This window comes from Mytilus galloprovincialis, chromosome 8, assembly GCF_965363235.1.
Source record: "Mytilus galloprovincialis chromosome 8, xbMytGall1.hap1.1, whole genome shotgun sequence".
NCBI lineage: Eukaryota > Metazoa > Mollusca > Bivalvia > Mytilida > Mytilidae > Mytilus > Mytilus galloprovincialis.
The window spans coordinates 44,457,050-44,470,413 of NC_134845.1; the positions used below are offsets into that span (position 1 = coordinate 44,457,050).

General features: G+C 30.4%; 1 protein-coding gene across 1 annotated transcript in view; it reads left to right on the forward strand.

Moving 5' to 3' along the window:
- The window catches only part of LOC143042025 (von Willebrand factor D and EGF domain-containing protein-like), a 38,393-nt gene extending 25,551 nt beyond the window's left edge, over positions 1-12,842 (forward strand). Inside the window, exons 12-20 of the mRNA XM_076214241.1 lie at positions 1,156-1,382; positions 3,762-4,092; positions 5,145-5,300; positions 5,895-6,090; positions 7,054-7,241; positions 8,905-9,156; positions 9,975-9,999; positions 11,482-11,602; positions 12,309-12,842. Coding sequence (XP_076070356.1) covers positions 1,156-1,382; positions 3,762-4,092; positions 5,145-5,300; positions 5,895-6,090; positions 7,054-7,241; positions 8,905-9,156; positions 9,975-9,999; positions 11,482-11,602; positions 12,309-12,402 — 1,590 coding nt within the window. The 3' untranslated portion in view covers positions 12,403-12,842. The remainder of the gene's footprint in view (positions 1-1,155; positions 1,383-3,761; positions 4,093-5,144; positions 5,301-5,894; positions 6,091-7,053; positions 7,242-8,904; positions 9,157-9,974; positions 10,000-11,481; positions 11,603-12,308) is intronic.
- The last annotated feature ends 522 nt before the right edge of the window (positions 12,843-13,364 follow it).

The window sequence follows — 13,364 nt, forward strand, 5'->3', positions numbered from 1 at the left end:
GCCTTTTGCTGTTCGGTGTGAATCAAAGCTCCGTGTTTAAAGTCGTACTTTTACCTATAATTGATATCTTTTTATACCTTGCGCTTTGAATGAATAATGTTGTCTCATTGACACTCTTTTTTTCATTTCAAATTTATTGCAAATGCCAATCTTTTAAATGTATTATTTACATGATAAACTTACACACCTAGTTTTTGGTGGGGTTCGTGTTGCCTATTCTTTAGTTTTCTATGTTGTGTCATGTGTACTAGTGTTTGTCTATTGGTCTTTTTTTCATTTTTACCCATGGTGTTGTCAGTTTATTTTCGATTTATGAGTTTGACTGTCCCTCTGGTATCTTTCGTCCCTCATTTACAATTTGTTTACAAATCGCAATGTCTTTGAAATATCATGTATGCTAGAAATTGAAACGAAATTGATACATAGATTTTATTGAATTTCCTAAATTGATTTACCGTTTCAAAATTGATTGTTTGAGCACCAATCACGAAATGTCTGCTAAAATTTGTTTGCAAATCGCAATTTATTTAGAAATATTTTGTATTATATTATATATTTATGTATTTCTCTGTCAAGATTGTTCTTGTATTTATTTCTACTGTAATCCTGTCACGTGATGTTTCCATTTTGTGATATTTCTAACAATGCCATATAAACGGGAGGTTTTTCTAGCTAAAAAATAAACTTAAACCCAACAGTTTTTGCTTAAAATGGCATGTACCAAGTCAGGAATATGGATGTGCTATCAAATTGTTCATTTCTATGTATTTTATATTGGCGTGTGGTCTTGTTACACTGCAGTGTTTCTGATCCGTTGTTTTTCTCTAATTGTTGATGATTTCCCTCGTTTTTAGTTTGTAATCAGGATTTGTTTTCTCACAATCGATGTCTAACATTTGAAAAGCGTTTCCTTTATTTGTATGCTAGTATTTTAAAAAAATTGAGGCATAGATTTTATTTGATTTTTTTTCAAAATTTACAGTTTTGAACACCAATCACGAAATGGTCATTGAAATATATCGTGCTTGGTTTCGATCTAATTGCTAAATTGAGAACATAAATTGATGTTAACATTTACGAGGATCCATCGTTTTCTTTGCATCAGTACATCAATTTTTATTTAAAAACACCATGAGTACTACTTTGCATTTACAGATTCAAACGATGACAGGGGCTAAAGTATTTCTTGTTTTTGGTGAAGTCACACAACCAGGAGAGGATTTCTATGGTATACACACTTTTCAAATAATGGCTTCAAATCTTGATAGAAAATTAACGAAAGGGTTGTGTGGCTTATACAATGATAATCCTAGCGACGATATGATACCTCAGGGTGAAACAACAAATATTGGAGACCCAGAGAAATTTGCAGAGTCTTGGAGGTATTCAATTTTATTTTCAACAGAACAGCACATTGTATACTAATTAGAAATTATTAACATCACAGTGTCTCGAACATAATATTTAAATACATTCATTTGTGCTTATATGTAATGCATGATATAAATATACGGGATATAGTCATCATGTTTGCATTGATTCAACACGGATTATCTCGTTTCGTTAATCATTTGTGTTGACTAAACTATTAGGCCATTCATTAACGAGGACAATTTTCACCAAATTCATTCCTCGTCTTTGCTTGGTGTACAGTCCTTGATTTGTTTTCAATGGTTGGTTAAGTTTATAGATTGTTGTTTTGAACTGAGGAATATGTTTTGTGTTGATTTTTTAAAACTTTAACAATTAAAGAAACATTTTTTGTTTTTTTTTTTTTTGTTTTGTTATAATTGAAGTTTAAGAGTCTTATCAGTCTGTTTCGATAAGGATATGGATGAATCGGAATATAAACGAGAGGTCTAAATAAGGAAATAAATATCAGCAAGACCATGTAAGCATGACAGATGAAGTCTTTGTAATTGTCTTGCATGACTTTTTTTTTTACATAAAACATCATCTTTGTGATAATAACTAAAATGTACGACCCCTCGTGTAAAAAGTTAAACATAACAGGATTTTTTTTTAAATATGAATTCGCTATAAGTTTGTTCAAGCAAACAACTGCACCCCATGAACTAAACATGTCCAAAATTGATTTGTTATTTTTTTCTTTCTGTGAAATAAATATTTCAAAACGATTTGTATTTTTAAAACATATTCACATGCAGACTAATATTGAAAAGGCCAAGACAATACAACCGATGAAACAAAATGAAATAATGAAATAGGAAAATATTTCGGTTTGATAAATGACATACAAAATGAAATAGATATAACAGACAGTCACCACTGATATCGACTGACCCACATATTTTGGATGGACGCATACCAAATTTGGCAGGATCAATCATGTTTGTGAGGATTCAAACCCTCCTCGTACCATGGTCAATATCTAACAACACAACAAAAGACCAAACTGTAGATAAACCAATTGGAAATAAAATCAGAATGAAATAGAATACAACTAACATAACAATAGACACATAGTATTAATCTGAGAGTACTAAGAGTTATTGAAAGAAAGTGAATGTACTACCAAATGATTTAGGCCCATAACTTAACATATATTAAAAACATTACATAAACAGCTGTGATGAAAATATACCCTTTGATAATAAGTTCTAAAATGTATCGTACTCAAATGGGCGTTCTTTATAAAAAATATTATTATACAAAATACAAATTAAGATGTGCTGGATTTTGAAAACAAAATATGGGTATACATAAAGAATAAAGTAAAAGTTTTAAGTGATTTATGGTTAGGAAACCAATGACCTAATCATTTACTAGTTAATCATAGATTCCGTGCAATAACATATAAAAAATTACTACAGACCAGCTAAAAATAGAGACAGGAAAAGCATGCCCATTGTCAAAACGTATAATAAACATCTAGTTGCAGTAAGGAACACTAACGATGATGGAGATGAAATTTTTAGGCTTTTGTTTTTCTTCAAGTTCTTGAAACATAATACGTAGCTCTGAAAAATGCGACTGAAGGCTAAAATAATACTCTATGTTTAGAAATTGTTGCAAACGCTGAAAAGTTCAGCCTGCTTAACTCGTCATGACTGATCTCTGTAACAAAGACATGTTATCACTCCATATGTCAAATATACTTGATAAACTGCTTAAATCATCTGAAACAAGCTGACAACACAAAGTCTCAGCACACCACGACAACAAGCTATAAAGGGGTCATAAAATAACTAGGGAAACAATTCAAACAGGAACACAAATTGTCTTATCATTATTACACAACTTATGTATACTTAAAATTTGCAGATGGATAAATAATAAGCAACTAATAAGTAAAACTTAGTTTAAGATATTCATATGATCTAGGTCCGCACAAAATTGATTTCTTGTTTTCGGGATCTTACTGTAAAAAAAAACCGAGCAAGTCAATGTGTTATCTGGATTTTTGTTTCCAAAATTATTGTTTTTTCAGAGGTTCTAGTTTTAAAAACAAAATGAATAGAATAAATTATATTCAGGCGAGTGACATTGTTTCAAAATGTTCTTTGTTGTTTTTTATAAAGATTGTTTTTCTTCTCTAATGATTTTTTTTTCTTAATTTAAACCAGGCCATTATATATGTTTTTGTTAACATTATGTCGGTATGTGGAACAATCATTGATTCAACTCTAAAGGGGTGGGGGGGGGGGGGGGGTTATGCTTTTTTTTTATATTTCTAAATCACAAATTTTAATGGAAACAGATATTTAATAGTCAATTGTTAAATCATTATCATTTTGCAGAATTAAAAATCAAGCAGATAGTTTGATGAATATTGATGAAATCAAACCTTTAGAGAAGCATCCTACATCGTTTTGTACTTGCATAAAAAAGGCCGAAAAATTTCCATGGGGTCGTCCAGATTATGTATGTAATTTTACCAAGACTGTAGACGCATGCAGTAGATTAACAATGAAAAACAAGTTTTTCACAGCTCCGTGTAAACATGGGAACCTCCGTACAGAGAGAGATACCTCACACATTAGACGCCAAAGACGTGATGTTATTGATTTAGGTGATGACAATGCTCCTGTAATGTTTCCAATGGATGTTAAAGCAGGAAGAAGCATTCCTGTGAGTTACTAGTTTATTTAAGTTGCATTTTTTTGTGTATTATAAACATCAGCTAATCAAGGTATAACCGGCTATAGGTTATGTTAAATGCTGGTATTTTTTTCAAAGAAATTTGGAATATTTGCTGTCCACTTTGTTTTCATTGTCTTAATAAAAACTTCTCAAATTAGATTTATATCATACGAAAAACGTTAATCTGATTGACCTCAAAATCAAAAGATAATTAGCAATGCATGAACTCATTCTTACATTTTGTTTGTCGGCAGATATTCGGTTGAATCTAAACAAAAGAAAAATAGCTCCAAATTTAATGTAATAACACGATACTAAAAGATTTGATATATGGGTAGAGTAAAATGTCTTTCTAGTGAGTCATAGAAACACATTAGATGTGTTTTAAACGTTTTGTTGAAAAATAAACTTTCTTTAAATTGTTTAGCAAAAAATACGGAAAACTTATTTTATTTGTATATATCATTTCGAATTGTTTGTCAAACATACTAATGGATTTAAGGTTTTACTTGCTGGACAACGTATTTCTGTATGTATAGATGGAACTCTCTAGTAGCCTCTAACGAATGCTCAAATAGGGTTTGGTCATCACAACATTTCTTTCGAGCATTTCCTCAGTGACAATAATTGTAGAATGCACGTCTGGTTTGCGTTACAATAAAACATTTCACGACTAACATTGGTTGAAAATACTGAATTTTTTAATGTTAGTCGATGTATTTTTTTGTAACGCAGACCGCGTTTTTTTGGAATCATACCGTTTAAAACCTTTGTTAATTTATTGTATTAAATCATCCTGACTTGACTTCGTAAAGGATTTGACCAATGAGAAACATGGATTTAGAATAAATCATGTCATTTATATCTGGGTTTAAGAATTTTCAATTATAACTGTCATAATATGAGGAAGGTATGATTTTACTAACTTTGATATAAATTTTTTGTTCAAATTGTGTTAAATTCATTTATTTATTTAGTGATTTGAAATTCAATGTTTAGTTTATATTTGTAGTCAAATGTTTTTATGTTTTCTTAATAAGGTCGACTTAAGTTGGAAAAATGGTTGGACAGAACAAAAGGCAAGACAGCAGTGTATTGATGCTTTTCAATCATCAAGTTCTTTTTCGGTTTGTGATACTCATGTGCGTTCTGTGCCATCGGAAGATTATATCAAAAAATGTATTGCAGACATAAGGGTAATATTTGTTCATATAGTTAAGGCATACGTGTTATAGAACTAAATCAATGAGATAGTTCAATGATTATTTTTTTTAATAAAAATGCCTTTGTGTCTTTCCAAAAAAAGTACATCATTCAAATATTTATTTTCTGATTGATAATTCTCTCCACTTGGAAAATTAAAAAAAAATAATTATGATGATATGTATTAAAGCTTTGGTACACCTGTATGATCCTTCTCCAATGCCTAGAGAGAAATACTATCGAATATCATTATTTTTTATTATTATTACCCTTTAACAATAGACAGACAGATTGAATGATAACAAGAAACAAGAATTCAATAACATAAAGTCTGAATAGAAAAGCAACGACCCCCAAACAACAAATTAACTTCATCCACTTTTATTAGTTTTTGGTGACACTCAACTGTGTAAAAACTTCTTTACAGATAGTTTTCTATAATCTCCGTGTTTCTTATAGCTGTTATCGTTATATTAAAAGAAATGTGTTAGAATTGCTTATAATAAGGATTTAAAGTTCCAAATGGTGTATTAATAAATTCAAGGCTGATGATCGTTTTGTTATAGACTTATTTAAATCTGTTGTAGTTGACTGGCGATACTGGTTGGAAAGATATAACCATCAGTAACTTTGGATCAGCTTGTCTTCAAGAGGCTTCACGTTTAGAAAATTTAACTGAAACTAATGAGACAGATTCTTCCGGTGTTGAAATATCGATTTTTGATGCAATTCAAAGTTCGACATGTCCAAAGAACTGCACAGGAAGGGGACTGTGTGTTGAAGGTACAGATTAATTATAAGTTTCACTTTAATTTTGAATAACACTTGCATGTCTAGAATACAAAAGGAATTCAGATAAAACCTAATCAAATTTACATTCAGTTTGATGAAATGAGTCATCAATACTTAAAGGCAGCCTCAGCCGAAATAGTTACAAAACACTACAAAAAACATTCTTACAAACTAACGGAAATCTACACTATATCACTATATACATAATTGAAGGTCGTACAAAATGCATTTTATCAGAGGATGCGGTAGCTCATGTGCTAAAAAAGTTAAGCAGTCATAGATCTGTCATTAGCATACATCGTATTTCGTTTTCAACGAAAAGCAATCAAATAAACCTTAAGCTAAATAATTAGCCAAAAACTAAAGATTGTATTGAAGAAATTGAATAACAAGTTTTCAGTTTGCGACAAATACATGGACATAAACTAGTTCTTGGACTATATTTCCATCAGTTGCATAGATGAAAATTTAAAGAATGAAAATCAGTACAGGTAAAGTAATGAACTACATACAACAGATATGAATTAAATAAAGCATAAATACAAAAAAAGAACAACTTTGCAACCTATATTCAACAACAAGGTATTTTCTAACTTTTCAATTTGTTCTGATTCTTTTAATAAAATGTATTTGCTGTGCGAATACATATTTTTCATGGGATGAAATTTCCTATCAATTATATTGTAAGATAAATTGGAGTTTATACATGTGTATTGTTACTTTAGTTGACTTAATATATATAAAAGTCACTTAGAAAACGGGATTTTGGGCAAACGACCCTCGATTCGACATATTGCACGACGGTTTTTATTTGGGAGGAAAACAAAACAACTGTTTGAAGAAATTAGGATTAAAATCAGAAAACCTTTCCTTTGATTAAGTAATGCAGATCAACAGCTGTCTACGATTTCAAAGTGTCTTTAGTATTCTTCTTGAAAAAACATATATTTGTAGGGGACTGCCAATGCATTGATCCTTATTTTGGACCAACCTGTGAAGCAGAGAAATCCCAAGCACCAAAATTGTCCCCGAGAGCCTTCGACGGTTTATGCGATACAAGAGTAAAGCCGTGTCATAAGTATATGATAACTGGATTGAATTTCATGGAAGGAAGTCTTAAATGCAAGTACAGACATTTTACTGTAAGTGTTTATTTTAATTTAATACTCAATCGGAATTTGTCTGTTTCTTAAATACATATTTCCCTGATCGTTAAGCTGCTACCTCCTACTTAATCAAATTAATGTATTGTCAATATTGGACAGACATTCCATAAAGTTTTATCTTAGAAATTGCATGTAACGCATAATCGGTCGTCAATTCCTCAAACATTGACCAGATATGCGTCCTTTTTTGTCACAACATTTCTTACCATCGTAATCTCAGGTTTTCGAATGACAGGTTATAGATTTGTCTTACATCGAGGGCCAAAATTATTTAACAGAAAACCTTCCGAAAATTCATTGCATCTGTGTCGTACAGAAACTACAAAGGGACTTATTTAATTATGTGACATTGATTGGAATAAGCCACACGCCCAACAGATTAATGAAGGATTCTCAAAGAGATAGAATGTAAGAATTGGTAACTGTGTTTGGTTGTAGTCTTTCTTTTTCCGGGAATTTGCTAAATCGAAGTTTAATCCTTGTTAAGAATTGAATGCTCTTCGAAAATATAATGAGTCCCTGGTGCAAAATGTCTCACAGACTTTACAGCATATTGCTATGATCTAATGCAAGGTGGAAATACTCACAATACTTATTTATCAACAAAATATTAAAGGGAGATAACGAAAAGTATTGCGTGAATATGTCAATCTTTATCAATTACATATTTTTAGATTGAGAATACATGAACAATATTTGTATTCATAATTTAATGTACTTTCAATAATGTAATATAAGTTGTTCAGTAGTAATTGGATTAATTAACATGCGTAAAGTTAGAAACAAAACTGTTGTAACACAAATTTAATACATAAAATATGGACCATAAACAGTTTTTTTCATTGTTAATAGAATGTATTCTTTAATGTAATTGATTAAATAAAAAACTATGTAATCAGATTTTTTTTAATTTTTGATTTCTTGTAATCAATGACAGCTGATTGATTATAAGTACAATTGAATATTATGTATCTGACATGTCAGTAAATGTTAGTCATCCTTTGTTAATTTATGCATCGTTGTCATTTTGCTTGTTTCATCTATTACCTATTCTGATATCAAACTCGGACTTCTTTTAAACTGTTTTATTATGTGTACTGCTGTGTGTTAGTTTATTCTTTATTGTCTATATGTAAAGGTAGTATTGAGATTTCACAAAACAGGTTTATTAACCCCGCTGCATTCGTGTCTGTCCAAGGCCAGGAGCATATTGGATTTGTAAGCCCGGTAAAGTTTTTTTTTAATTTTTAGTTAATTTGTATGTTTTGGCGTTAAGTGTGAGGTCTATTTTTACAGATTTTTGAAAAGTGGTCAGCAGAACTCCACCTCCGGGTAAATAATTGTCTCGCTATACTGAAGCCCGATTTATTGACATGGGGTGTGGTCTACTCTGTTGGCGGGATGTTGTTTTTGACATTTTGTTAAAATTTTTAACACTTTGTATTACAAGACATGTAATAGAAAATATACCTTCTCGTGTTGTATCTTCATTAAAAGGGTATCTTTACAATTGGTTTTGACTTTTAAAATGGCTTTTATTTTTAGCTTATGGTATAATCACACAAACAAAATTTGAGTGAATTGTCTTCCGTACGGTTCTTAAATAGTTCAAACTTTGAAAATGTTCTTCAATTTCTAGATTCAGTACAATGAAACATCAGACACGGGAATCAGCGAAATAGAAGCTGGTATATATAATAGTCCTTTTGCAATGCAGTGTCCAGCACCAACATCTAGACGAAAAAGATCACTAAATGTTGATTCATCCGCTTTCGGCTACTTCATAAGTGTTTCAAATGATGGGAATAATTTTACAAAAGAACTTGCTGTTATTATATACGACTCGATGTGTTTTGAGTGCAGTACAACAAACTTGACCTGTCTGGAATTGGTACGTAGATTATTATTGAAAATGAATTTTACTTATAGAACCGTGTCATTAATAATTATTTAGATAAGGCTAGCACAACGATAAATGTGATTTTTTTTATACCATACACCATTACACCATTCATACTACATGATTATACCATCAATCAAACAAAATTTCATGATGTACCATTAACTATTCACTATACTCCGTTCCCTCTTCGACTTCGCGTTTGTATGATACGCAATATTGGACCGAATTAAATTTTCCATAATGTAAATCTTTATGGGTGTTGCAAATATATATAGATATGTATATGTATTTAAGTAAAGTACCTACACAATTTATCATGCATCTTTACAGTCAACCATTCACCATGTACAATGTATACACCGTAGACAATACGACCACAAACCATTACACCATTTACGTTTAATTGAGAAGTTGTACTTGACGAAATGAACTTGTTATAACGTGTAATAAATTTGATAGTCGGAGGCCAAGCTTTTGAATTTGCCTTGTACGGAAAAGCTGAGAAGCAAACATTAAACACCGTATTTATTAATACTTCTATATTTGTTGAGATGTGACCAACACTGACCTAAAGGAATAGCTAAATCTTATCTACTGTAGGGATTAAGAACATAAATTTCTTCCTAATATGGAAAATTTGTGTGTTTGGTTTTACATGCATGTCATATTTAACTTAAACTAATTAGTCTTATATGTCTTTGTGTTTCCTAACCCTTCAGATTTGTTCCCTTCAACATTCTGTCTTCCGTTCTTTCAGCTTTACAATGTATCTATAAATATAAGTACATTCTAAATTTTTATTGCAGGACACTTGTCCACAGTTGACTCCAGGTATGTTTTAGCTGATTGATTTATTCATTGTTATTTCGTAACACAATATTGTTTAAACAATTTCTGTTTGGGTTTGCATTTCTTTTGTTGGGCATAAAATTTATGTCAATACGTTGTATATAGAGATGAACATGTTACTTCAAATAAATTCGAGAGAAATATGTCAAAAGTTTAGGTACAAAAGTTAATATTGTAATATAATACTTATTACTATAAAAAAAAAACAATATGTCAACAAAGAAAAAAGCTGAGCATAAGTATAAGACCATTACATCCTTTATCACAAAATGTTTGAAAAGAAATTATGATAAGCGGCAGTAGAATTTGTGTCAGGGATAAGGGTTTTGAGCAAGTGGTTAGTCGACCAGTGAAGATTTTTTGATTGAATTTCTTTCCGTTCCATAGAATCAAAATTAAGTTATTTAGAAACTGGATCAATAAAAGATGTTAAAAGAGTATTAGCTAGGAAGCATATCTACAAAATCGAAACACAAAAATTCTACTTATTGTTAACGTTATCATAACTAATAGCGTATAAACTACATGTACAAACTTATTGAAACTATGTAACCAATAATCTAATCAATTATTTCAAAGTCAAACATGATCAAACTGCAGTAACTGGTAACAGCAAAGCAAACGCATTTTTAAAGTCATATGCAAAGAGTTTTTTTTTTAATTATTATGTTACGGAAATTCTTGAAACCTTGCATTGTATATACAAAATGTATCTTATTTGTACGATTGTTTACATTTACTCGTATAATCGAGACAATAATTTAATTCAGAAAAAAACTTCTCGTGCTAATAAAATTGCGAAATTAGCCGATAGTATTAACCTAAGTAACATATCGAATTGCAATTTTCCGCTTATCCGATGAGACCTAGTTTTTTTCCGGATTAAAAGCAAAGCAAAAGATAAAGATAACTTTCTGTAGACTTTGTCTTTGTAAAGTTTTACAATCTGGCTCATTCTATAGTTTTTGTATTAAGCGACGTTCATATGTATATCAAACCTACGTGTTCTCGTCCATCAGATTAATTTAGTTTGCAATACGAAGGTTATGTAGCAGGTCAATCTAGGCAGCCGGTGACAATTGAGTATTATGAGGAGGGGAAATAATTTTTAAATCACATTAATGGATGATTAAATTTATAAAATCGTTTGTCCTTTAATGCAAACTTAAGCACCATAGAAATACAAACTAACCACCAATTGATTTCCTGAATGCTTTCTCTCATTTGGCTGGCAGTGTAGAATTTAAATTGTTTTCTAATGACTATAAATTAGACAATAAATCTCTTAGGATGTTTTTTATGCTTTATTTTGATTCTTCTGTATGTTTAATTTTACTACCATCAAAGTAGGTCTGCTGGTGTGTCTTGTCATATAATTTACCCACAATGTTCCAAAGTTATATAGTTAATTTTTTTTCTAATTTGTTATAAACTTCCTCAAAGATATCATTGCTATTTTTTTAGTTGCTACTGATGACAATAAATCAAAAACTGGTGCTTATATAGGAGCAGGTGTAAGTGGTGGTTTGGTGGTTATAACTGTGTTGGTTGTTTTTACAATCATAAAAAAGAAGATATTAAAATCGTATGTATACTTTTCATATTAAGGTGTTTTTATCAATTAAATTACATATATAAAAACAACAATGAATCACGTTTCACAAATTGTTCTTGCGAAGGTTGGTTTAAAGTTACATTTCGCCTTTTTGCAATTTAAAACTTTCAATGTGTTCTGTGTTCTACGTTGTAAGCCTGGTGTCTTCAACAAGTCTAAATATACACTGAGGTCAGTCTTAAAAGTGTAAACAAACAAAGAACACCACAGAGATCTGTCAAAAACTAAAATATAGGCAAACATATCTATCAAACAAAGACAACTTTACATAGATGATTCCAGAAGCGGAATTGAATACACACATTAAGTGGAGTTTGGAATATTGCAATTGTACTTTAATTTTGTTTGCATCAAGGTCTGTCCGGTGGTCAATGAGTTCAGCATAGGACTGGTGTCCACAAATATGTTATTTTTTAACATCTATAAAAAAAAACAACACTTATGCAGATCTGCTATCGACAAAAATATAAGTATACAACAAAGTAAAACTATAAACTGTAACTTTGTAAAAGTGTTTCGGGTTCTTTATGAAATATCCATTTGTAATCGTTTTGTCCGTCAAGAAACCGAATAAATAGAATTCGCGTATCAATGGTTATTATTTCTTGTTCCTTTCAATAATGTGTATTGTATTATTTTGTGCAATTGATTTATATCGTTAATTTTGTTTTTAAAGGAGGTCATCTGTGAAAGATTCAACGGTCAGTCTGTCAGAAAAATGCCAGTCTTCAAGCAGAACTCCATTCGAACAACAATCCCATAAATCATAAAGATGTACGTTATGTTCCAACCAATTATTGAGTTTTTAATGTTGCCTGCACTACTTTATCTCACTTTTATAGTCAACGATGTACGTAGAAATGTAGCATATTGATTACCACTTATAATAATGACAATATCTATACTATGTGCGCAACTTTGGAATTCATTATATAAAGAATTGAAAATTGCAATTTTTTCCAAAGTTACATGTTTTTTTTTTTATAATTATGTGACAAATGAATATTTACATGAACTTCAGAGGTATAATAGTGAATAGCTGCAAGAAAAAATTCCTTTGTTATACTCTGTCAAATAAACTTTATGTTCTATTTTCCGTCCATTATTTTATATGATATTTATTATTTTATCTTTGTTATTATTTAACAATTTTTAATTGCATTGTGTGATTTAAGATTTAATTATTATATGAATAAATTGTAGAATTTGATATTATGTTTTCCTTTTATCCAAATAAATAATGACTTACGTAGATCTTGTTAAAGATGCATAACATATATACATAATAAGTACACATCAGTGAAACAGCAACTAAAGAAAATACATCATCAAATTAAATCTATGAATACTAAATTATATACTCTATTATGCTTTCTGGTCTGTGCGACCGTTTGTTCGTCTGTCCGTTCGTTTGTCCGTCCGTCTGTCCGTTCGCCCGTTTGTCCAGCTTCAGGTTAAAGTTTTTGATCGAGGTAGTTTTGATGAAGTTGAAGCCCAATCAATTTGAAACTTGGTACACATATTCCCTATGGTATGATATTTCTAATTCCATTCTTTGTTTTCTCATATTTTACCAAGAATGCGTTATTCGTCTTATCGTATCATTAATATTAAACCAAAATCCAAACTAAAAAGTTTCTTAAACGTGTCGGTATGCCCAGCAAAAATCCATTTAAAAAAATATATAATTTATACTCTGCAATGTTTTATAATTAATCCATTTACTTTGTTT